This window comes from Ahaetulla prasina, chromosome 1, assembly GCF_028640845.1.
Source record: "Ahaetulla prasina isolate Xishuangbanna chromosome 1, ASM2864084v1, whole genome shotgun sequence".
In the NCBI taxonomy this organism is placed as follows: Eukaryota; Metazoa; Chordata; class Lepidosauria; order Squamata; family Colubridae; genus Ahaetulla; species Ahaetulla prasina.
Window position 1 is genome coordinate 106,332,528 of NC_080539.1, and position 27,141 is coordinate 106,359,668.

General features: G+C 38.6%; 2 protein-coding genes across 5 annotated transcripts in view; both read right to left on the bottom strand.

Moving 5' to 3' along the window:
• Positions 1–2,874, bottom strand: part of ENPP1 (ectonucleotide pyrophosphatase/phosphodiesterase 1) — a 56,665-nt gene extending 53,791 nt beyond the window's left edge. Inside the window, exon 1 of the mRNA XM_058171724.1 lies at positions 2,577–2,874. Coding sequence (XP_058027707.1) covers positions 2,577–2,762 — 186 coding nt within the window. The 5' untranslated portion in view covers positions 2,763–2,874. The remainder of the gene's footprint in view (positions 1–2,576) is intronic.
• A 10,743-nt stretch (positions 2,875–13,617) lies between these two features.
• The window catches only part of ENPP3 (ectonucleotide pyrophosphatase/phosphodiesterase 3), a 93,812-nt gene continuing 80,288 nt past the window's right edge, over positions 13,618–27,141 (bottom strand). For 3 of the 4 annotated variants that reach the window (XM_058171742.1, XM_058171733.1, XM_058171758.1), the window contains 5 exons: positions 22,729–22,867; positions 18,267–18,344; positions 17,409–17,541; positions 16,253–16,412; positions 13,618–13,861 (listed from right to left, as the gene is read on the bottom strand). In XM_058171742.1, coding sequence (XP_058027725.1) covers positions 13,688–13,861; positions 16,253–16,412; positions 17,409–17,541; positions 18,267–18,344; positions 22,729–22,867 — 684 coding nt within the window. In that variant the 3' untranslated portion in view covers positions 13,618–13,687. The remainder of the gene's footprint in view (positions 13,862–16,252; positions 16,413–17,408; positions 17,542–18,266; positions 18,345–22,728; positions 22,868–27,141) is intronic. The other variant, XM_058171749.1, reaches the window with a different exon arrangement.

The following is a 27,141-nucleotide window of genomic DNA, read 5'->3' on the forward strand; positions in this document are numbered from 1 at the left end:
GATACATTTGGGGAGATTAGCCACTTTATTAGTCAGCAACAGAAGTATTATAACATTTACCCAGCCAAAAGATTTCTTAGTGTGACAAGATCTTAATCACAAAGGCAACCTCCCTGGTTGCTCTCCATTTGGTTTAAGCCTTTTAGACAATAACTGGGGTCAAAGCTTGAGCCTTGTTTGCAAATTTAGAGATTAAGGAAAGCTAAAATGATTTACCACCCCATTCTCCTAATTCTGGGATGATGATACTTTCCCCAATTTTTTTTAAAGCAGAAAGTTAATCTTAAAAGAATATCCTCTAGAACAATATTGACTGTAGCTGGGCTGGGTTTTTTGGCTCAAAAAAGTCAAATGGTAGGTGAGATGGATTTTCCTCCAAGATCCCACATCTTACAAAGAAGATAGGTATGTAGCATAACAAAAATAAAAGTGCTCAACATAAGGGTGAATCAGGAAAGTCCTGCAAAAGGGTGGACATAAGGTATGCAGATTTGAAGTACGACAGGAGAGAGCAAGTACATCTGCAGAATTTAATATTAATTTTCTTAATTCAATTATTTATACGTTCTCTTTATTTCATCCCAAAGGTAGATGGTGATAAATCCACAATACAGTTCATCTTCAGGCTAAAGAAGTTAAAGTAAAGGACATATAGGCAGAATGCATTATTTAATCTGAAGCAGCTATTCTTATAGTACTGAAGTTGTAAAACCAGCGATAGGATAATCCCAATTAAATGTGAATTAGAAAGATGAAAAATTCCAGTTCTTAACTACAAAGTACAAGTACCAAAAGGCAATTAAAGCGCAATAGGCACTGGAAAATATGAGCCTGTTAGAGACAACATCTAGCATGCATTTTTGTTTGTTTTTATGAATTTTAGAAACGGTACCTCTCCCTTTCAGATTTAACTCTGGGTGGTACACAAATAAAATGTTCAAAATTGAACATAAAAAATTAAAATAGAAGCAAAAATAGTAAAATCCAACCATAAAAGGTAATTAAAAGGCAGGGAAGGGGCCTTCAGGGCATGAACAAGACCCACAGGAGCCATATGTTCCTCTTTGAACCACAAATGAACTGGCAAATTCAAGTCTTCAGATATTTTTGAAAGGTCAAGAGAGTAGGGGCCCACCTCACCTTTGGAGAAAGAATATTCCAAATGGCATAACATGTATAGTGTAGACTTCTTCAAGTGATGCCCCACCATTTTCATTGGGAAGTCTAGCTCCAGAGGGCTCCAGAAGAGACTGCTCCATCCAAGATCCACTTGCTTGTCTCAGTAAGGATGTGTTTAAAATAGTTCATGCAATCCTACCATTTGGGGCACTATTCAGGACATGATTAAGGATGGTCTAGAATACTTTGCACCCAGAGAGCAAATAATCGAGTTTAAATGCTACTAACCTAACTAGACCTCTTATGTTTCTGTCACCCACATACAGTAGTTCTTCTGGGGAAGCTGATACCGAAGGAATTGCACTCTGCACATCAATGTTTCTTAACTCTTTTTCTTCCTTCTTTTAAAAATTATGGAGGAAACCCAAAACAATTTGTGTTTGTATGGGTTATATTTACCACATGAACAATTAAAAACGATGCATTCACTGCACTTCTCACAATTGTTTGATGGGATTTTAATACTGTATTATTTTTCAGCATTTGCTAGCAAATGAGGTTCCCCCCCCCCATGGAGCCCTGAGAGAAGTTTCAGGGACCTCCAGATTAACATTATAGTTCACACTCCTTAGGGCTGCACCTTAAGAAACAGTGCCATTCATGTTTAGAAGCCTGTTTCTATGTATTATTTACGGTTACAAATGTTTTAAGAAGAAAACAAGGTATCGAAACCCCATCTGATGAAATCAACCGTTCTGTCAATCAAAAATTGTGGCATTGGTCCCCAGAGATAGAAAACGACTTGTCCAAGGCCCAGAAAACTTTGCAGTCCCTAAAGTCAGAGGTGTCACGCCACAGATCAGCTTTCCGTAACCTGGCCTCTTCCAGACTTGTTACATTACCTGGGAAAGGTTCTACTATAAAGGGAAAGGAATCAAAGGGCACAGCAACAGGAGAGTTGCTTTAAGTCAGAGATCTTCAAACTTGGCAACTTTAAGACTTGTGGACTCCCAGAATTTTTCAGCCAGCTATGCTTTAGATCTCTTTAGACTTAAAGACCTCTGCTTTAAATTTACACATAAACCAGAGTATTGTGATTATCGCTGAGTCCCAACAGCGGTCCAAGGGAATCGGACAGCTTATTTTCTCCCATCCTACCCAAAGATTTGAACCTTCTCCACGCAAAATGTTTCTCCGTGCGCTTTCAGCTCTTTCCTTGCAAAACCCGGATAGCTTTCTGTTGCCAACCAATTGCGCAAAAAAACACAGAATAAATAAACACTCCTTAAGCAAATTCGGTAGATTCCGCATCCTTTTCAACCCCCATCTTTCCCTTCTCTGACCTCAGAGAAGCCCGCAGCCAGCTCATCCTGAAGTGGGTCACTCGGAAGCCGGCTAGACTGGCCCCCTTGGAATCCAAAAGCTTTCCTCCTTTTGGGTCTTCCGAAAGCGCTTACCAGGGAGAGGACTTTGTAAGAGGGGTCCTTGTTTTTCCCTTTGAGCACCCCCGCCGTGGCCGCTTTCTCCGGCTCCTCCGACACCTCCAGAGCCGGCAACATGGGCACCCCGGCTGAACTCGGCGGCTCTGCCCGGTCGGGGAGGAAGCTTTTCCCTTGGCCGTTAGCAGCTCCTTCGCTCGCCATCGCCCCCGCTGCGCCCGACCTCTATTGGACTGGATCCCCGCCTGCTGCAGCCTCGGTTTAATAAGCTGCTGTGATCCCACCTCTTCTGTTTCGGACTTTTGAAGACTCCGGATGCTTTGGTTTCCCGTCTTGGTTCTGCCTCCCCCGCCCACCCCACCTCTCGGGGGAATTTAGTGGGTTCCCATTTGCTTTGGCAGGCGGGCGTCTTCCCCAATGGAGTGGAGGTGGGTGGGAAGAGACAAGCTGTCCCTTTGCAAGCAACCGAATAGATGCGGCATCATTAGCATTACTAGCGTTATTACTAGAATTATTGTAGCATAGTTAGAAGGGAAAATCGACCGACTTGGAATATTAGAGGTTTAGCCGGAAGGTGATTGGGGTTGTTTACGCGCGGGGTTGAAGGTCCAGCATTTCCCCTGCAATATTTTGTGAGTGTGTGTGTGTGTGTGTTTGTGGAGAGGAGAAGAGAAGAGGGGAGGGAAAGTCGGGAGAGCAGCCGCCTTATTTACACAAATTTTCCAGAAAGCAAAGTCATCACTTCATGGTCTAGCTGAAATGAAATCTATGTTCTGGAGGCTCACGAATGCTTAGTAGTAATGGCTCGCTGTCTTGGCAGTTCAAACATGGAATTTAAGCACCCATGCCCTTCATCTTTCTTGCTATAATCTTTTGGCCGGTTGAAGTCAAAAAAATCCTTTGAAATCAGCTGCATGGATAAGGTGAGGCTGTTCTTTAGTTATAGGCAGGCATTGCCCAAGAATAGAATAGAATAGAATAGAATAGAATAGAATAGAATAGAATAGAATAGAATAGAATAGAATAGAATAGAATAGAATTTTTTTGGCCAAGTGTGATTGGACACACAAGGAATTTGTCTTGGTGCATATGCTCTTCAGTGTACATAAAAGAAAAGATACCTTCATCAAGGTACAACACTTACAACACTTAATGATAGTCATAGGGTACAAATTTAACACTTAATGATACAACACTTAATGATACAAATAATACATAGGCTTCAAATAAGCAATCAGGAAACTATCAGTATAAATCGTAAGGATACAAGCAACCAAGTTACAGTCTTAAGTGGAAGGAGATGGATGATAGAAACCATGAAAAGATTAATAGTAGTGCAGACTTAGTAAATAGTTTGACAGCGTTGAGGGAATTATTTGTTTAGCAGAGTGATGGCGTTCGGGGGGGAAAATGTTCTTGTGTGGTTCTGGTGTGCAGTGCTCTATAGGGTCGTTTTGAAGGTAGGAGTTGAAACAGTTTATGTCCAGGATGTGAGCGGTCTATAAATATTTTCACAGCCCTCTTTTTCATTCATGGAGTATACAGGTCCTCAACGGAAGGCAGGTTGGTAGCAATTGTTTTTTCTGCAGTTCCAATTATCCTCTGAAGTCTGTGTCTGTCTTGTTGGGTTGCAGAACCAAGATGGTTTATATGGATTTAAATTTTCCTCTTCTAATTCTATTTACTTATTTGTAGACACAGAGCTGGAATCGTGTTCTGCTACTTCATTGCATTTTACGTATTCTCTCTCCTCCTTTTTCTATATACAGTTGCCTAGCAATTGAACTCCTACAAGCTCAATTGTATCTCAGTCCATTCATGTTGAATTGTAATAATTTTACATTCAACAAGCCAAATTGTTACATTTATTAATTAGAGGCAGTAGTCCACTGCAACCCAAAATACTCTTTGGTTCACATGCACCAGCCCTATAAATACAATCATGGTAAAGGAAGACAAACACCAAACTAACTAATCACATGACAATCTGTAAGGCTGATAGCATCAGTGCATCTCATATAAAGCTCTCTGAAATAACTCAATTTTGAATAGCCTGCAGATAACCATTAAACCAATAGACCTAATATTAGTGTAGGAGCAAATCAAATTTTGTGGGAGGTTCTGCTATGAAAAAAAAAAAAGACTTGTGCAGGTCGGAAATGCTTAATAGCTGCATGACAGAACATCAAGTTATATTAGGGCCAAAGACCAGACTGATAATAACAATATTTTTTTAAAAAAAAATCCTGGATAAAAGCAATGGGAAACCACTTCCATATTGTTTTTAGAAAGATTGTGACTACTTCACTTGTCCATAATCAAATCTTTCCTGAACGTATTTATATTTAAGCTGAGGCAGTGGTGAAATCCAAATTTTTTTACCACCAGTTCTGTGGCTGTGGCTTGGCGGGCAGGCATGGTGGGTATGGCTTGGTGGGCGTGGCAGAGGAATGCAAAATCTCCATTCCCACCCCACTCTGGGGCCAGCCAGAGGTGGTATTTGCCGGTTCTCCGAACTACTCAAAATTTCCACTACTGGTTCTCCAGAACCTGTCAGAATCTGCTGGATTTCACCCCTGAGCTGAGGTCTGAAATATCTTCACTGAAATGCAAGATTTTATTTGTTTATAACCAATAGGGTGAAGATGGATATAGATTTGGTTTCTTCCATAGGCACAAACATTGTTTTAGGCACTTTTATATTTAAAAGCATTAAATTGCACTAAAGAAGTGTCTAATTCTTTATATGTTAGCATTAGATGCACATTGCCATGTTGTACTATGCTTTACTAAATGACATGGAATGGGCCAGTGAAAGCCTATGGAGCATATTTAACAAATCAAGATTTTTCTACTGTACAGAAAAAAATCTCCCTGCACCCCAGTAATATTTGTTGCCCCTCACCGAGTTTTTTTCCCTACAGGAGAGATGTAAATACAGTTTTCCAGAGTATTGGTAGCCTTTTTAAAACGTATTTTTAGTTAACATCCTGTTCACTCTTCCTCTATTTTTAAGTCACCTACAGTGTTATTTTCAGAAATGCATTTTAGTTGAACTTCCTTTCCAAAGGTACTAAAAACAATGAAAGGAGAAAATTTTTGTCTATGGCTGAAACTCTGTGGATTTTTGCAGATATTTCTAATGCCAGACGTTTGAATTGTAGCTAATATGATTTGTATTAGTTTTGGTATGTTGCAAAATGACATTCCTGGATGTCCTGGATGAATATACAGAATATAAAGCTTCTTGAGTTCATACCAGAGTCAATACTGTCCAAAAATGTTCAGCATTCCAAACATACATTAAAGATAACAAAAAAACTTTCATTTTATAAATTGTTAATACTAGTTTACTGATCCTAATGATATTGGCTTTGATGTTTTTACAGACATGGAATCGGGTTTTGCCCGTGTTGACTTATCTGGAAGGAACATCTTTTAAACACTTTTAAACTTGTTACTCCATACATTTATTTTTCTATAAGTAGCACTGAGCAGTTACTGAAAAATTTGCTTGTGATGGGAGCACAGATTTATGTTTCTCTCTCTCTCTCTCTCTCTGTGTGTGTGTGTGGTTAGAGAGAGATAGACAGAGACAGAAAGAGACAGACAGACAGACAGATAGATAGACAGACAAACAGACCCAATTGGAGATGATGAATAACATTAGGAATAGAAGTCGGAAATTTCTTAGTGGACAGTGCAATGATAAAAATGGATACAACAGCATCATGTATGAGATTTTGTAGGGATTTCTGGATTATTATTTTTTTAAAAAGATTTTTGTTTGTTTGTTTCAAAGTGTTTTACTTTTTAAACTTGTTTCACGTTTACATGACAATGTTCATGTGCCAATTGTCAATTTTCAGCCATCTACCAGTGAAATTCGGCAATATGGAGTTTGGTGTGTGTATGTAATAGAATGATGTTGTTGGTGAAGTCTCAGTTGGAATGTTGCAAGTATTTAGGTCACCAAATCCAAAGAAAGAAAAATGGAAGAAAGGAAAACATAAAGTGAGGGCGGATTTTTTAAGGCATGTGAAGAATGCCTTAATGGAAGCTGCATGTTAACAGCTTCTTTTGCCACTGAGTTGTTGGCATTTGTAATATAACTTTAATATTCTTATACTTTATAGGGGGAGGAACTGCAGGGAAAAAAAGATTGACTAGAAAAAAAAGAAGAAATAGGAAAGAAAGGAAGGTACCCTAAATCAGTTTTTGGGTTTGTTTGTTTTTGAAGTAAGCATCTTTCCTGGATGGAACTCTTCTGCATAATTATGTGTAGTGTAATATTTGCAACTTGAAGCAGACTTCCTCAGTCTAGTAGTCTCCAGATAATAAGGGGATTCAAGTTTATGGGACTTGTAGTCCAACACATTTGTTGAATGCTAAGCAGGGAAAACAGAACTGAGAATAATACACAAAGAAATGTTGTTGTTTTTCCAAAGGACCTTTGAGATTATGTGTCGTTGAACTTTTAAAGCATTAATTAATTTTTTTAAGTGTATGTGCACTATGGATTTATTGTTGAAAAGAGGGCTTGATGGGTGAACTTTTGTTGTTTGTGCAAACAATAACATTGGCGGCATAGACGGCAATATACATTCAATAAATAAATAAACATTTCAACTCTACAAAAGGTCTTTGAAGACAAGCACACCCATAAAGGGAATCTGAGGAAATTAAATATGACTATTTAAATTATACTATCCCAGTCCTCCAGCTCTTTCTGATTATAATACTATCCAGCAGGAGGAGAATGATAAAAGATGTTGTGTGGTTTACAGGCTATTATGGATCAATTGCAATACTAGAAAGATAAATATGGAGAATGTAGCAACCTATATTCCAGTTATGTGGCAGAGACAAAAACAAACCTCCGTACTTTCTGTGTTCTTGACCTTTATATAATTATTGTTAATTCTAATGCTTTTCATCTTTTTAGGTTTATGCTTTTATGCCACTGTAAGCTTCTGAGAGTCACTTTGGATAGTGAACATATAGCATATAAATTTAATAAATAAACAAACAAACCTGGCACGCCCTGGATAAAATGGCTGCCCAAGGCAGAACTAGCTGCGGAAGGAGAGAAATGTCCCAGGTATTTCAGCCAAACAGAACTTAGATTGCTGCTAGAATTGAACAGGAGACTGTTCACACCAAAGGACTTACGAAGGCTCAGCTGAAGCTGGAAAACTTGGGTGGGTGTGCATTTGCAATGGGCCAAACAGAAGGCATGGGTCTGCTCAGAGGCAAAGAAACTTCTTTGTTCTTGTTTGATATAAACCAAGATAGAACCAGAATGAATCAATCACCAAATCCAACCAGCATCATGAGATCAAAAGGGGGGGGGGAACTAATACCGTGTAGGTGAAAAGTGAAAGTATAGAGCAGTGATGGCAAAACTTTTCGGTACCAAGTACCGAAAATGGAGCATGCGTGCCTCATCAGGAAGATGAGCTGCCCAGGATGCACACCTGAAAATGAACTTCCGGTTTCAGCCAGCTACTCTTCCGGGTTTCTGGTGCACATGCGCGCACGATGATCACATGCTCATGCAGGAAAACGGAAGACTAGTTCTTCTAGTTTCCAGCACTGCCACATGCAAAAAGGCCAGCTGATCATCGTGCGCAAATGCATGCCAGAAACCTAGAAGAGGAACGAGCAACGCCACGCATACTAGGCAAGATGGCTCCACATGCCATAGGTTCACCATCAGGGGTACAAAGTATGGTTGGCCAACTATTTTGCCAATTATTTGGCTTGCCTGGGCCACATTGAGTGAAGAGAAATTGTCACTCAAGGCTGCATATAAAATATATAATATAGTTAATCTATATAAATCATATAATAATGTTTACAATCTTGTGGTGTCACATTACTAGCTGTCTAGGGCTGCATGCGGCCTGTGAGCCATGAGCTGAACGTGCCTGATATAGTGTCCTCAGTTAAAATGTATTTCGCATCTACGTCTTCTTTCAATATTTAATTGATTTTAGTGATAAACATACTAGGGAAGTAACTTAAATTCAGGAATAATATAAATTTAATATGAAGCTTTCTTTTCATGATCACCAAAGATACTATCCAAAAGTACTAGGATTTTCTAAGATACAGTTGTTTTAATTGAAACCTCTATAAACAGTTGGAAATAGTATCATGAGAAATTTTAATTTTTCCACTGTATTATTGGAAACATTTTTTACAGTGACAGGGTTGGGAAGGTTATGAGTAATAGGGCCTTTAGAAGGCATTAGAATCTAGTGGATGTCATGAAATTAATTCTTATCCTTCTACTAGGTTTGTAAGGTTATCTTTTGAAAGTGTTTGTCTGTTTTCAGATGTGGGTGACTCTCACTTGAAGTCTAAGTTTCTGTGTATCAAGTACACAGTATGTTTCTTGGAAAGTATTTCAAGAATTCATTCTTTCAACTAGATTCTTCAATTATTGACACTGGTGTATCTTTTTAGAGCCAGAGAACCTCCATTTTGCTGGGGAAATTAAAAAAACACCTTCATTTTATTTTTAGATGTCTTCCTTTTGGGCCTCACATCCTTGCCCTCAAATTCCTGAAAGGCTATCTGATAGCCTTATCAAAGAACTTGTACCAGACTAGCAGATAATTCAAGGTTAACTTCCCCATTCCTACTGCAGATAAACTAGCTAGAAAGTTGTGCATACTTATTTATTTATTTATTTATTTATTTATTTATTTATTTATTTATTTATTTATAATTTCATTTGTATACCGCCCTTCTCCTGAAGGACTCAGGGCGGTTCACAGCCAGTTAAAAAGTACAATAAATACAAAATTAAAAACAGACTAAAATTTATATAAATAGTGGCCAAAATATTAAAAACTAACAGTATAAAAAACTGAAACCCCATTTAAAATTACTTATTCAGGCTAGCCCAGCACGATGGAATAAAAAAGTCTTCAGCTCATGGCGGAAGGTCCGGAGGTCGGGGACCTTATCAGCCATAGGAAGAGAAGGACGAGAGTTATAACATTTAGTAATGAACCCATCTTCTGGGAGGGCCATCCTCTTCCAGGGGTGTGAATAGTTAATTTCTTGTTGTCTGTTGCTTGCTAATGATCACCTTCTTTTGTTTTCCCAAAGTGTATACAAGCTAATTTGTGTATTGGGGCTATCAATTTGTGATGTAGTCTGGAGAGCACACCTCTTCGTGTGTGTGGTACCAAGTTGCAATTTCCCAAGTTGTGTGAAAATTGGCTACTTCACACCAGGGAAAAACAAATTCAGCATTGGATCAACTTACAGTTTGGTCAACCCCTTCGCGCGATCTAGAGAGAACCAGCTGAATCTCGCCACTGAGTTGTGGGTACTCCAATATTGGAGATTTTTTTAAGATGAGATTGGACAACCACTTGTCTTAAATGATATAGGGCAGTGATGATTAACCTTTTTGGTGCCGAGTGCCCCAAGTGTGTCCTTGTGCACGTGAATGCACATGTGTGTGCCAGAATCCCCAAAATGCAATGTGAGCTCCCCACACACATGTGTCCCGCCCCCCATTTTAGCTTCCAGGTTGATGCAAGAGGCTTTCCAGGCCCAAAATGGGGGGCAGGAGGGCCTCGTGGGCCCCCCGTGCCCTATTTTGGGCCTGAAAAGCTTACTGTACCAATCTGCACCCTCTTGTGCATGTGCCCTGTCCCTCCGTGCATGCACATGCATGTCCCACGCATCCGCTCCCCCCATGCATGCGTGGCAGAGACCCGAAGACCAGCTGGTCAGCGGGAGGCATGTGCACATATGCAGTGGAGCTGAGTTGGGGCGACGGCTGGCGTGCCTGTAGAGAGGGCTCTATGTGCCACCGGTGGAACGCGTGCCATAGGTTCGCCATCACAGGTATAGGGTTTCCTGCTTGAGCAAGGGGTTGGACTAGAAGGTCCCTTCCAACTCTGTTATTCTGATTACCTTATTGAATCTTTAAAAAAAAAAAAACTTAAATAGCCAAATTCATATATAGCATCAATGCTCTTGACAGATTTCAGATGGCCTCTAAAGCCTGGTTGAGTTTGAAACTCTTACAAAAGGTAAAGATCTCGCAAGATTTCATTATGGGCACACATGCATTTACACTCACCCATGCATTTACACATGAGCACGTAGGCCTGGAATCAGTTTGATGTAGAGATTAGGGCAAGAGGCTAGAAACCAGAAACTGAGTTCAAGTCCTATTTTAGGCACAAAGCCAGCTGGATGACCTGGGGCAATTACTCTCTTTCAGCCCCTAAAAAGAAGGCAAGGGCAAACCACTTCTGAAAAGCCTTGCCAAGGAAATTGCAGAGATTAGTTCAAGTAGTTGAAAATGATTTGAAAGTACAAAACAAAAAACATAGGCAAAAAACACCTAAAAAGAGTTGAGTTCATTTTTGTGACCGATTGTTACTGACGTGCTTCCCTGAAAACTGATAAAAAGCTTTTAAATATATCCCATGGTCCAAATTTCAAATTTCTCATTCGTTTAAAAACAGAACTTTGTGCTTGTCCCCTAGTCTAGAGAAATTTTATTTGTAAAAGTCTCTTGTTAATTTACCCCAATCCTACTTAATTCTAATCCTACATACATCCTTGAAGTACAAACTTTGAGAAGTCAAGGACAAGGGATTGATGCTGGCAGTCAGAGAAGGAGCAGGTCATGTGGAAACTTTCCACCCAAGCTATCTGAAATTCAGATGTGTGTAAAGGAACTCATTTTGACTAGACTTGTTGAATTTAGTGGCAAACACATTTTTCCTGTGATCATCAGAGAGTGTAAATAGAATCAGATGTCATGGTTTTAAGAAAACATAAGCAGTATAAAAAGTACCTACATTGCAGTGGTGGGATTCAGCCAGTTCGCACCTATTAGGGAGAACCTGTTATTAACTTTATAAGCAGTTCGGAGAACCAGTTGTTGGAAGAAATCTTATTTTGGTTTTTTCCACTTTACAGGGCTAATCCTGTAAGGAAGGCAGGAAGGAAACATTCTGGTAGTGTTTCTAGCCTAATCTTTACTGCCTGCTTACAGAAACTGTGTCTCTGCTTAACCCTTATTACATTGTAAGTTAAGGCGAAGCGTCCATCGATGTGAAAGCTGCTGACGGTCCATGCCCGCACGGTCACATGACCATCGAGCCACGCCTACCCAGCTGATCATTAGGGCAGAGAACCGGTTGTTAAATTATTTGAATCCCACCGCTACTACATCCATTATTTAAAATATTCTCCAAGTTAGTATTGAAATTCATGCTGGCAGGGAATTCTGAAAGTCATAGACTCAATGCATCTGTTATGTGCCAAACTGGGAAGATTGATTTGTATTAACCAAGAAAGGTCCTATAGCAGAAAACAACGTTGATTCATTCTACATTTCATCCTCATATAACAACATTGATTGTAAAACAGGGATCCAGTTATCTTGTTTTGATGTTCAAATAGCAGCCTTTAAAAAGCCATTGGGATGTCACTTCACCATTTTTAATAACTAAACATTGGCCTGTAACATCGTGCAATGTATATGCTCATCTCCAGACACATGATAAGGACCTTTGACCTTATAAAAGCTTTTTTTTTTTTTAGTAATCTTTGTTTTGGAGAAAATCCTTTCCTAGCACTGGAATGAGAGACATTTGTTTCAAATTCATTCATTGGCTATGGCTAAACTTTCATGGTTTATTAACTATAGCATTCCATGAAGCTTTGCAGAAAAACCGACTACTGACTATACAGTGAAGACAATTGTTCTTCACATACTGGACTGAAAAGTTCAAGCATGTTTTTTTTATATCATATTCAAATATTTGCAGATAAATTGTATTCAGACATATTCAGAAAAAAACCTCAATGCCAAATCGGATTCATTAGTTCAGCATAACTGGGCTACTATGCAAAGCATAGCAGCCTCAATTTTACAGATGGCTTAATTAGGAAATAATCAGATCTTGCATGAAGATTATTTGGCAACAAAACCTAAGAACCCAATTCAGATGCTGGAGTTTTTGCCAATCTAGCAATAAAAATATTGCCATAGTGAACCAGAATGTTTTGTACTAGCAAACAGAAAAGACTGTTAACTGTAAACTCCCATACTTCAGTAAAACACGGCAAATTTTTTGTTTAATTTATATGCTGCCCATCTCACTATCAAGCTACTCTTGTTTGCAGGAGGGAACAAAAACTGTGCAAGGTGGACTTGTGAATTATCAAGCTCATTATTCATGTGAGTACAAAATACAATAACATGACATTCTGGCTGTGCCCTTATGAGAGATGTTGTGAAATAAATTTCATTATTATGCTCAGTGATTCTTTGGCACTTTCAGAAATAGCAAATATATTTTGTATACATAAATAAATGAGTATAAGACAACTTTTAAAAACTTAATTTTGAAGTTAGTTTTATGCTCAAATTGCAGGCACAAATAAATGAAGCCGGAGGCTAAGCATTTAAGATTAATTGTTATTGTTTTAAAAAAAAAGATGCAATCCTCTTATTTTCTATGGGAGAGGCCACCTAATTAATTGAAAACTAATAGTTCTGAGCCTGCTCCTCATTTTGATCAGGGCAAGCAAAGTAAGGTTCATCATAAATTGAGTGGAAAACAGAGGTAGGTCCATGTATCAGAATTTAACCGTTTCCTAATATTTTCCCCTATGTTTCTTTCCGTCTGCCAGGAGATGAGTGTGGTGGAGGAAAGTAACTTGCTTACCTAGATCACTTTTCTCCAATCTGGGCATCCTTCAGACTGTGGATTTCAACTCTAGAACTGGCGATGTACAGAATATCTCAAATGCAAATTATTTTGAATGTGAAACAATCCATTTCAAATGTGGGACAATTGATTTAAAATAGGCTGGTCCAATAATTTAAGCAGTATTTCAAACTCAAGGATAGTTCTGGATGAAGCTGTATCACTTCTCCCTCTGGGACAATTGCCCAGGAGGGCCTTCTATTTGAAATTGTTTTAGGGTTTCCCAGCATTCATTTAATCTTGTTTTCAATATGCATATGGATACAACAAGGAGAGAGAAAACAAATACTTCCACAACAGTGGGTTTTTTATTATTATTAATAGCACTGATGCCAGAACAATTTCTCTGAAATAACCCTAGATTTACATTCAGTCAACTTGGTTTATAAATATAGGCAGAAATGTTTTCAATCGAAGAGTTTCTGAGAGAGGCTGTTTGAGCTCTGAATAAAAATTCAGACCAGTAAGGAGCTCCACATCACGAACACGTGCTGTATGAGTCTGCACTCTTTCTTCAACCCACAGATTATCTGTCGATTTGTCCTGATAAAGCAAGCAGATATAACATTTGAGGTCTGTTTTGGCAGACAGTTAAAGTAGTGTACTGGTCTTCTAAGTTCAAAATGAAAAATGCTATAATTTTTGCACATGGAATAGCATATCAAGTACTAGAGTGTATTCACGGAGCTAATAGATCATTATTAGATTTTTATGGCCTACACTGTTTGAGATTTAGATGAGCATACAATGCCAGCCTAGTATAACTGGTGGAAACACGAAATGCCTCCCTGTTTTTTGTCTTCAGTAAAAATAATAGTGAAAATGACAAAAGGAAATCCTTACAGTTTCATCAGATTGTAAACCCCATCACCACTTGTCACAATTCCAGAATTAAAGCTTGAGAAAATATGCTGTGAACATCGACCAAGTTTTCTGGCAATAATATTCATTTCATTGGAAAACAGAAGAGGGCAGAAAGAAAAATAGAGCTTTCTCATATACCAGTAGTCAGGCAAAAAAAGTAGTCAGTTGTACCTTGATGAATGTATCTTTTCTTTTATGTACACTGAGAGCGTATGCACCAAGACAAATTCCTTGTGTTCCAATCACACTTGGCCAATAAAAATGCTATTCTATTCTATTCTAAAACTGAAGGCAAATAAAGGAATATTGCAAGATAGATCAGACCCAAAAATCTATTTTCTAAGTTAACTCTTGTTACAGAAAAAGCTATTTCTAAATTTTATAGATGAAGGGCCAGCTATTCCAATAGTACTTGTGAAAAATAATTTTTTGATAGCACTTGAATGCAAGCTGAATATGAGCATACAATGTGATGTTGCTGCAAAGAAAACAAATGCAGTTTTAGCCTACATCAACAGAAGTATGATGTTCAAATTACAGGAAGTTCACCATTCGACACAGCTCTTTGATAAGACTCACATTATCCACTGTGTCCTATTCTGGACAGTACACTTTAAGAAGCATTTAGAACAGGTGTCTCCAAACTTGGCCCCTTTAAGACTTGTGGACTTCAACTCCCAATGTCCGCAAGTCTTAAAATTGTCAGGTTTGAAGACCCCTGATTTAGAATAACTAGATCAGATTCAGAGAAGAGCAATAAAGATGACTGGGTGTTTGAAATTAAATTGTATGAAGAAAAATTATAAGTGCTGAATGTTAAGCATTGAGAAAAGATGTCAGAAGGGGAGAATGGTAGTCCTCTTCAAGCATCTAAAAGGAAGTCACATAGAAGAATGTAAAGATTTGTTCTCTCTCATTCCAGAGGACAAAGAATAATAATCTTAATTAGAGGAATCAAGTTATAGAAAAGCAGATTCTGATAGAGTGCTACAGAAAACTCCAAGACAATACAGCAAAAGCAGTTTGGCACTGCAACCAATTGCCTAGAGAGATCTAAGGCCTTTCTTCTGTAATAGAATAGAAATAGGAATAGAATACAATAGAACAGAACAGAACAGAACAGAACAGAACAGAACAGAATAAACAAGAGTTGGAAGGGACCTTGGAGGTCTTCTAATCCAACCCTCTGCTTAGGCAGGAAACCCTACACCACTTGAGACAAGTGGTTATCCAACATCTTCTAAAAAACTTCCAGTGTTGGAGAATTCACAACTTCTGGAGGCAAGTGGTTCCACTGGTTAATTGTTTTAACTGTCAGGAAATTTCTCCTTAGTTCTAAATTGCTTCTCTCGTTGATTAGTTTCCACCCATTGCTTCTTGAATGAAAGCTTCTGTCTGAAATGCTTTAATTCTATTCCTTTCCTGAATAGCGATTGGATTCAGTAGCTTAAATGGCTCCTTCTAATTGTATGATCTACGATTTTTTTATTTAAGTGGGAAAATAAAATGGACCAAAATGATATTTCTCAGTTCTGGAGTTTAGAAGGTCTAAAGCGATTTATATACATTTGCAATTGTAATCCTTATTAGAGTATATGCATTTCCCACTTAGTATACTCATTTCCATTTAATATTCTAGCATAGATTCCTGTATTGCAACAAGAGTTTGGGCTAAGCAGTTTGTTTTGATTAAGACCATCTGCTGCATTTGTAATAGAAGTGCAATGTAAATCTTGGACTATAGATTTGTATTTTAGCTTCTTAGCCACTGTTTCATAACATATCCTAATCCTATTTCCTGTAGGCATACAGGAGAGGAAGAGGAGGAGGAGGAAGAAGAGGAGGAGGCGGCAGTGGAATCAGACTTTAAAAATCTTAATATATTTTCAATTCAACTGTATTTAGCTGAAAACACTATTGAACTTAATGATTATTAAAACAATGGTCTAATAACCCAGTATATCAGAAGAATCTATAGGCTAGGTGGGTCCCATTGTGGAAATTTTAAAAAATTCTAAATTTGTGAAGTGACAAGGCAAAATGTTTGGATATCAGTGTTACCACACTTACAGCACAGCTCTCTGAATTGTCAGGACGATGAGGGAGAATAAAAGACAAAACTTCCAAAGAGCCTGGTGGACAATTTAGTGGAGTATTGGATCGATCCTCACAGCTAGTAAGCACAACAAAGTAATGGGTTGGGATAGGAATCTTTGTATCATTTACAAACCTGCAAGAGAACAAGAACGCCATACTTGTTAAATGAATCAATGGTCAGGTATGTGTATGGTTTTGTTGAAAACTAGAAGTTTTTCTGGGTTTAGAAAATGTAGAACTACGCCGCCTTCCGTATGACCTGAGCATAGCTCGTAAAATCATCTGCTACAATGTCCTTCCTGTCAATGACTATTTCAGCTTCAACCACAACAATACACGAGCACACAATAGAGTCAAACTTAAAGTGAACTGCTCCAATCTCGATTGCAGAAAATATGACTTCAGTAACAGAGTTGTTAATGCCTGGAATGCACTACCTGACTCCGTGGTCTCATCCCAAAATCCCCAAAACTTTAACCTAAGATTGTCTACTGTTGACCTCACCCCATTCCTAAGAGGTCTGTAAGGGGCATGCATAAGAGCACCAGCGTGCCTACCGTCCCTGTCCTAATGTTCCCTTTAATTGTATTCATTTTATGTATTCAATTCATGCTTATACTTATATTATTTAATATGTACTCGAAAAAATAAATGAATGAATGAATGAATGAATAAATAAATAAATAAATAAATGCTGATTTTGGGCAAAGTCATAAAAGCAGTGACGTGAGTGTGAGATGCTGCAAATGCAGCCCGAAGTGCAGTCATGTGACTTCATGGGCCTCCTAACTGTCAGAAATTCATATTGGGTCGTAAGGGTCTCCCAAATAGTTCATTCAGCATTTCAAACGTCACTAACTGACCGATCAAGGACTACCTTTAGACTACCCACAGAAATAAACCATATTTGTGAGATTAAAATATTTAAATTTAAATTTTACTGCCTTAACAACAGTAAACTTGATTCTGTAAAACTGCCTGGATGAAATAATCTGTGGAATGATGTGTAATGTCATGTTCATTGGGAAAATTGCTAAAGCCAGTTACATTCATTGCATATGAAATTATTCTAAGCAAATAAGGAAAATTAAGATATTGGTTTACTTTTAAGCCTTTTAAATTTACTTACTGTTTGATTGTGTCATTAGAATCAAAGTGCCCATCATAATTATAGTCAAAAATAGGCCCACTGATGACATTTAGTCCATTTCTCTCGGTAGAATATTTTGGAAGTAGGGTACTATGGAAGTAATCCCACAGTCCTGTAATTAGGAGCACAGCAAGACAGAATCAAATGTAATCATTTTCCATTGCAAGTTGATAGAGAAGCAATGGGAACAAAATAAAATAAATAAAAATAATAAAATAAAATAAAATTTCAGTGTTTGATTTGATCAGTCCTAACCCTAACCATGGCCGTTTAGCATTTGTGAAATTGGTATCTGGAATGGAGATGCTGTACAAAACCTATTTTTGCTTCTTGCTTCTTTGGATGTTTGCAGCATCTGCTATCTTAGGAAGCTCTCTTAGTCTGCTCAATATAAGGTTGAACTGTCTCTACTATTTTCCCTAGTGAAAAAAAATATTAGCAAAGTATACCAATGTGTAATTCCTTCAAAAAATATTCTACAAAAACCACTATCAATGGCTGCCTTGTTCAGAGAAGATTTCTGATTGAAAAATGTGCCTGATGAATATTACTACACATTTTCTTCTTCTTCTTCTTCTTCTCCTCCTCCTCCTCCTCCTCCTTTCCTATTAAAATGTAAACTGTCTACTGTCATTCTGGAGTCGGGGTACCTACATTGAAATAATAATAAAAGCAACAATACCAATTTTCATATTGTTCCACCAAGGGGTATAGAAATGTGCTGACTTCCAAAAAAACTTACCAAGATTAAGTCAAAGGAGCTATTACAGGTAGGAAACATGATATGAAAAAGTGTTAGTTCTTAAACAATATCATGCCAAAATTTTCCAAACTTACGTGTAAATTCTTTGTACATAGGAACAATGTTGCTAGTAATTAGAGCATCATACTGCTCAAGGCCAGATGAACTGAAGTCTGTGTGAAAAAAGTATGGATTAATGGCATGGATAGCAGGGGGCGGGGATCAAAAGTACATACAGTTTTCTTTTTAGCTGAATGCTATATCAATTTCAATATTGAAGAATTTACTTCTGTACCATTTAACTACTTCCTGCACTCCACTCAAACAAGAAGTCAATTACATCACAGAAGAAAGATACTGACTGCAACAAACATTATAGATATTTTTTTTGTTTGTCAGTCCCAGCCTGACAAATAGTACTAAGAGACTCTGTTCTCTGCTTTTTTCTTTCTTCTAAATTTATCTGCTTGTTCTAGTTTTCAGCCATTTATGTATAATATATGTTAACTATTATCCTTCTTAAACAAAACTATCTCGACCTTCAAAACATTAATATTCCATTCATGTTATTCATTGCATTACAAAATCTACCCAAAATTTGAAATGTGGAAGCCATACTAGGCTGAAGGCTTCCACATGCTGCCACTTTCTCCTGTGTGGGAAAGTAGGGGAGGTGGGTGGTAGTAAAAGGGATTATTAGACATAACAACATTCTTCCTGCCGGTCAAGGTCAGGCTGAGCTCGCATCTGGAGAAGGAGTGGCCGGAGTGATATCTCGAGATGGGATGGTTGAAGATCGGAGCATGTGATCGGCAGAGGGGTCATGAAGGTGGGGATTTGGGGGTTTGTATTACTGAGGGAGGAACCTGGATCCCCAGATTCGGATTTCCACCAGCTGTGCCAGATTACCTATGCTAGTAAAAGAACTTTGAAAGATGTTTGCCTTGGAGTCTTTTCTGCAAGGAAGGTTTTCTGGAATGCTGACAAACTGCACATAAATATGTGTACAGTTTTATAACTTCCCCAAAACATCTCTCTAACATCATCGCAAGCAATCTGTATAATTTCATCCATAAATAAACAATTGAACACATCACATAACCTTGTGTTGCTCCCTGCCCAACTCTGAATAAGTTTCTAAGCATTTCATTTGTTCCTTCATTCAATTTATATGGCTGTATTTCTTTCATGTGCTATTCTTATCATTTTAAGCAACCATATTTCCACTCCACGTACATGCATACATTCTGTAATTCACTTCAACTAAATCAACAAAGGAAAACATTCCCACATTAATTATGAACTACTGAAGAGCAGAAATTTGATCTGTACTGTCCCTGCTTGACCTAAAATGCAAAGCACTCTCTTATTTTTGCTAATTGTCACTTTTCAGGGATTTGGCCAACCTCTTCCCAAGAAAACCTAACAAAGTAATTTCACCTGTAAAGTTTTCATTCATTCTGACTATCTTTGCCTTTGGAGAAAGAGACAATAATAATGGCATTCTCCCAATTATCAGGCATCACTGCAATACTCAAAAACATTACATTCTAAAATAAAAGTTCTACTTGAAAATCCCTTTCTGTTTTGTTTATTGGTTTTTTTTAAAAAAAAACTTCATTCAATTCAGTTTGTGACAGAATGGAGTGTAGGAAGACAGGCACAGAGGTTATTGTTTTAAAAGCCCAATGTTCAGATCCGTCCCATTTTTCTGCAGTGCTGTGTTTCGCAGACATTCTTCCTACTAGTTGGTAACAAGCTAAAGAAGGAGGACAGCAAAAACTGGAGGGAGGACTAAATTGTTTTCTTAGCAGGTGCTGCACATACATCATTAGGATAGTATTATTGCACGGTGACTCAGGACAGGCATAACATGGGCAGGATAGGGATTGGCAATAGTATAGGTTCCTGTTCACTTAAGGATGGGTGGAGAAAGGAAGTGGGCAGTATGTGGTCTGTTGTGAAGTATGAGTACTTGTCAAAAGAAGTGAAAACATGTGTGTAAAAGAGTGCGCTTCTGACCACTTTCTTCTATGGAAGCGAGTGTTGGGTACAATATGTCCTCAACAGCATAGAAGTAAGTTGAATGCAGTGAATATCAATCACTTAAGCAGTGTATGTAGTTCAACAGGAAGAGAGAGAATGAATATGGACCGAATATAAAAAAGAAGAGACAGTACAAAAGAAGTGCCTTGAGATGGTCATAGAGTGAATGTGAAAGAAGAAATAAATGATGAGATTGTAGAGGGAGGAGGAGGAGGAGGAAGAAGAAGAGGAGGAAGAGGAAGAGGAGGAGGAGGAGGAGGAGGAAGAAGAAGAAGAAGGGGAAAAATATATAGGCATTGTAAAAATTAGGATGGTTGTAAGACTAGAAGGGTATGGAAAGATATCATGAATGCTTAGTAAGCTGGATTTGGCTATATTTATTTAGCTTTTTCTTATTTTATGACTTATATCTGTTGAATTGTTATCTTTTACACCTTTGCTACAGTTTGCGTTACAGAAAGGAAACAGTATAATAGATATCTATGTATACCTGTATGTATAAAAATAATGGGGAAATAGTGAGAAAAGATGGAAATCTTAGAGCTTTCCATGAAGAAAGTTTGTGCTGGGTGGAATGGCTATTCATATCCAAGTAGATCTGTCCTACTCCCCAGTAGTGGGTTTCAAATTTTTTTACTACTGGTTCTGTGAGTGTGGCTTGGTGGGCATGGCATGGCTTGGTGGGCGTGGCAGGGGAAGGATACCATAAAATCTCCATTCCCACTCCAATCCAGGGGAAGGTCACTGCAAAATCCCCATTTCTTCCCAATCAGATGGGATTTGGGAGGCAGAGAATAGACAGCCAGTCAGAATTTTTACTACCGGTTCTCCGAAGTACTCAAAATTTCCACTACCGGTTCTCCAGAACTGGTCAGAACCTGCTGAAACCCACCTCTGCTACTCTCTCAGTGTATCCACAGCAAACTTGAGAAGCCTGGAGTGTGTGCTTCAGATTACAAAAGCAGGGAAGATACCAACATACTTCTAAGGGAAAAGATATGACCCTCAGTTGATTATGAGTGTATGGCAAAGATTTTAATGGAAAATCTGAGTCACTGCTGCAGTTAGAGCTTTGGGGAATAAATTAGGACCCAGTCAACAGAATGAAAAGTGGCTCCATAAGTACTAGAACAAATTCCGAAAAATGGGTGAGCATAAGAGTATGAAGATCAGAATCTAAAATGGCTAACTGCATCATTGTCCAAAACAGGGCAAAGGGAATTGAAAAGATAAGCTGTAACCTTCCTAATTTATTTATTTTTATTTATTAAATTTGTTTTGCCATCCATCTTGCTGCAAGGGGACTGGGCAGCTTACAAAATCTATCATCTATCTATCTATCTATCCATCATCTATCTATCTATCTATCTATCTATCTATCTATCTATCTATCTATCTATCTATCTATCTATCATCTATCTATCTATCTATCTATCTATCATCTATCTATCATCTATCTATCTATCTATCTATCATCTATCTATCTATCTATCTATCTATCTATCTATCTATCTATCTATCATCTATCTATCTATCTATCTATCTATCTATCTATCTATCTATCTATCATCTATCTATCTATCTATCTATCTATCTATCTATCTATCATCTATCTATCATCTATCTATCTATCTATCTATCTATCTATCTATCTATCTATCTATCTATCTATCATCATCATCATCATCTATCTATCTCTATATATCAATAAATATAAAATCAATGTATATTGATTTTGTAAGATGCCCTGAGTCTCCGTACTATTTCCATACAAGTAATCCTCAACTTACAACCATTCATTTAGTTATTGTTTGAAGATACAATGGCACCAAAATAGCAATTTATGACTGGTTTTCACACTTACGATTTTTGCAGCAACCCCCTAGTCACATGAGCAAAATTTGGGCGCTTGGCAACTAGCATGTATCTATGACATTTGTATGGTCCTGGGGTCATGGGAGCACCATTTATTACCTTCCCAGCTGGCCACCAGCAAGCAAAGTCAATGGGGGAACCAGATTCACTTAATGACTGCATGATTCACTAACAATTGCAGTGATTCACTTAACATCTGTGGGGAAAAGATTGTAAAATAGAGTAACCGCCTTGCTTAGCAACAAAACTTTGGGGCTCAGTTGTGGTCAAAAGTCAAGGACTACCTGTGTACGCGTCTTGCTGCTGTTTATATTTCTAGTTTATTTTATAAACCGATCTTTCTCGCAGCTGCCTTCCAGTCCTACTCTCTTTAAATGCAAACCTGTGGAATCAAATATTTAGAATTGCACCTCCCATGGCCCTGCAGTCTGTGCCTACAAAATGCAATGGTTATATTATGTTCTTCTTATGGACAAGAAACACCACAAAATGTTTTCTTTTTTATTGTCTCCCCCCCCCTCCTCCTGAATGCCACGCTTATCCCATGGTTAGTGCTATGTATATGTTTAAACACTCAGCCACATCCAGATAATTAAAACATTATGCCCTTTCTATATAAAGAACAGTTTTACTAACTGGGAGGATAGAGGAAGCCGGGGGTGATAGGCAGGTCTGGCTGGTAGTTGGAGCAAGTTTGGCTGTGAGCTGCAGGGATTCGAACATCTAGCCGCAGACAGTCTGAAGCATTGGGAGGAACAGAAGTTGGCTTAAATATCTGGAAGAGAAGAAGGCAAAAGAAAGCATTACGCCCACGGTCGTGGCTAACCTTAGGTTTTCAGACTTCCTAGCTTGGTTTCCTTTGATTTTTTTCTTTTCCCATTTTTATAATGAATCATGGTGATGCTGAAAATATAAATGGCCTTCCTGCCCTTTGCTCTAAGATATATCCAGTCGATTTACTTCTTATTCTGCAGCATTCCATAGTACATGGATGGAAGAAGCGGGAGAAAAATCCTCACAGTTTTGTCCTGAACCCATGACAAAATGGAAGCAACGATACCCAAGGGGGTTCGTTTGAGATCACTAATACCTTAGCCAAGCCGTATTTCCTTAACTCTGAGGTTTTCTCAGAAGCAAACCACTGTGCTGGTCAAAATCAAGTCGTGAGTCATCAGAGAGAGAGAGAGAGAATACTCATGTTTGGAAAGGGATACACGCACTATATTGCCAATGGTGAATCATGATGTATATGCAAAAGAAGCACAGGTGAACAGAGAAAATGAGCCAAAGCAAAACACCATCCACTCTGGAGTGGGAGAAAGTTTACGACGCAGCTAGTAACGTACTGCTAAATGAATGCAACTGTCGTGTCCCACTCCTCCGCTGACGGCTGGGTCAGGGAAATCTGAATCAGGCTTGCCTCTGCAGCTCTGCCCAAAGTCCTAGCAAAGTCCTCAGAGCAGGCAGGAGACCAGTAAGTGACTTCAGCAAGATAAGTTCGACTTTTGCCTGACTCAGAGACTGCCAGAAAGCAGATCCTTTATATAAGCCATGGGGTGTGGCTCCATGACTCAGCACTCATTAAGGCCTGCCCCTCCCTTCCTTCTGTTGCCTCCGCCTATCCAATCTTCTGATGCGAGGGTCACTCCAATCAGCAGTTGGTAATAAACCCTCCTCAGGCTCACATGCTGTGGAGGAGGGGGAGGGGTCTAGCTGCTCCATTTGCCTGGGCATGGAGTCAGGGCTGGGGCAGGGAGATGCTCCTTCTTCTGCAGTTTGTCTGGGCATGGAGCCAGGACTGGGGCTGGAAGGCATATATTCCTCAGTGTTCGGGAGCAGGTAAGAAGGCCCCGGCTGCTCTGAGGGCGGGCAAGACACAACAGCAACCGTCACACTGTTGGCTTTTGCTGGGCTATATTAGCCACTCATCCAAAGGCAACCTTGATCTCTGACTACAAAAGCACCACAATACATAGCTATACAGATAGTCCTCAACCCACGATCACAATTGAGCCCAATGCAAGGGTGAAATCCAGCAGGTTCTGACAGGTTCTGGAGAACCGGTAGCGAAAATTTTGAACAGTTCAGAGAACCGGTAGTGGAAAATTTGAGTAGTTCGTAGAACCGGCAAATACCACCTCTGGCTGGCCCCAGAGTGCGGTGGGAATGGAGAATTTGCAGTATCCTTCTCCTGGCACGCCCACCATGCCACGCTCACCAAGCCACACCATGCCCACCAAGCCACGCCCACAGAACCAGTAGTAAAAAAATGTGGATTTCACCACTGGCCCAACATGTCTGTTGCTAAGGGAGATTTGTTAAGTGAGTTTTGCATCATTTTACAACCTTTCTTGCCGCAGTTGTTAAGTGAATCACTGCATTTGTTAAATTAGTCGTATGTTTGTTAAGTGAATGTGGGTTCCCTGTTGAGTTTATTTGACAGAAGGTCGCAAAAGGGTGATCACAAGACAGACAGACACACACACACACACACACACGACAATGCAACCATCATAAACCTGAGTTAGTTGCCAAGCATCTGAATTTTGATCACATGACCATGGGGATGCTGCAAGGGTTGTAAATGTGAGACATGGTCATAAGTCACTTTTTTCAGTGCTGTTGTAACTTTCAACAGTCACTAAATGAACAGTAATAAGTTGAGGACTACCTTTTAGTATTTATAAAAAGCAGCTACCCAGAAATAGTTTACTGTATTCTCATCTATAGTATACCAAAGTAGTCATAACAATGTCGCGTTTCTAGTATTTTGCTCCATTGGCTGGGACTCTACAATATGCCTGGCTCATGTATACTTTAGCATATGCTGTTTGTAATGGTGTGTTGTATAAACCAAACAAATCATGAGTTATCCAAAAAAATATGGTTAGGCAAGATATGCCATGGCATCAGGTGGAGATAGCCATTGTCGTTCTTATTGTCTGATACATTTTAATATTATCACTGTTCACTATTGCATCTGAACACATAAATACCATTTCTTCTATTCAGTTTTATTCTGGGTTTTGCCCTGATATCATTTTATCTTTTTTAAAAACACCATAAAACAATTGTAATATCATCCATTATCCTAAAAATGTTTTGATTAATTGCATTACATGTAAATAGTGCCTTGGACATTGTTGTTGTTTTTAGTTGCGAAGTCGTGTCCGACCCATCGTGACCCCATGGACAACATTCCTCCAGGCCTTCCTATATCCTCTACCATCCTCTGGAGTCCATTTAAGCTCATGCCTACTGCTCAGTGACTCCATCCAGCCACCTCATTCTCTGTCGTCCCGTTCTTCTTTTGCCCTCAATCTTTCCCAGCATTAGTTTCTTCTCCAGTGAGTCCTTCTTTCTCATTAGGTGGCCAAAGTATTTGAGATTCATCTTCAGATCTTCAGGGCCTTCTAAAGAGCAGTCAGGGTTGATCTCCTCTAGGACTGACTGGTTTGATTGCCTTGTAGTCTTGGACATTGGTGTATGACAAATGAATGGTATGAAGAAAAAGCCGTAAGTGGAATTTTGAGATATTTCTTCATTCATGCTTCAATTGACAGCCAAGAACTTCTCAGGAAATCAATGAAAGAATGTAGAATAAGCCCCAAACTACAGTATTTTACTGTACAAGTGTTCTTGACGCAAAGTTCTTCGGATTCAAAGGAACTTTTCAGAATACACAAGCAACAGGTTCAGTGATGTGGAAATGCTGCTATTCTGTGGGTCTCTTTTCTCTAGGCCTTGCTCTCTCTGCACAAGCAGCAGCCAATTATGGGCTATAGAGGTTGGCAAAGATAGTTGGGGGGCACACACACACACACACCTCATCTTTTCTAAGATTTGGCTCAACCTGCACAGAAGGTTGAGCTTAGAGGAAAAAAACAGTTACCATGTCTGGTAAAAAGAACCTGCTTCAAAAGGGAACTAGTAATCAATGCACCAAGAGGCATAATTTATTTGTATTTTGTGGGACTTTAAGTACAGTATTTGGAAACAGCTGCTCTGACCTCCGGGTCATCTTTCAGCCACTTTTTCTAAAAGTGTCACAGGATGTAAATAATAAGTCATAAAATGGAAACATTCAGCAAATTCCTTGAACCGGAGAGATGTATCCAGTTGCTCTGGCTGCCTTCTTCATTTTTATACACAGTCAATTGTATTACCATTTAAAAAGTTTTCCCACATTTTATAAAGTCAGTGACGTTTATTTCAACACATGATTTAGCCATCCTGTAGTGGAGAGACTGAATATGAGATTTTCTTTTGTTTTCTTTTGTTCTTCTGATTCAAAAGAGACAATTCAGGATAGCAAACAAATGAACTGAAATCAACAAATGAAGATACCTAAGATACATTAATTATTTTTGTTTTATTTTGCTAATGGCAAAGAATAATATAAAATTGCTTCAGAACAGAGAAGGGGGGGCGGCAAATATATTTCTGGACCACTGCACGTAGATCAATGAGAGGGAAAAGATTAAAGATTTTTCCTCCCCAAAACCATTTCTCTGTCTCACAAAGTGAACTTTCATTTTTCTTTTTTAAAAAGAGAGAGAGAGAGAATAAGATTCATTCTATGGTAAAATCTTTGAAAAAATTTGGAAAGATTACGGTAAAAAGTCCACTTTGTCATTTAATGTGATGAATGTTAGGATAATTTAGAAATTCTTCTAAACGTGGAATTACCAGCATAAATATTATTTTTAACTTTGAGTGGGGAAAGTTTATCTTTCTGAGTGTGTGTCTGTGTATGTCTGTTAGAGGGTAGAAAGGAGGAAGAAAATATTTGTGTGTTTCTGTGTGGGAGAAGTTGATGGTTTGGTACAACCAAATTCTTCCTCTGGTAAAAATGAATGTTTTTCCCACAGAGACAAAATGTTTGTGTTTAAATCACGATCAGGAAATCTGGGCAGCATCCCTTCTGCAAAGCCTCTGTTTTATAATAAGTTGCTGAAAGCTGATCTTTATATCTTCTGAAACCAGTTCAGATTATTACTGGCGCTATTTCATGAAATGCCAGATCAGGTCATTAAACATTTTTTAACC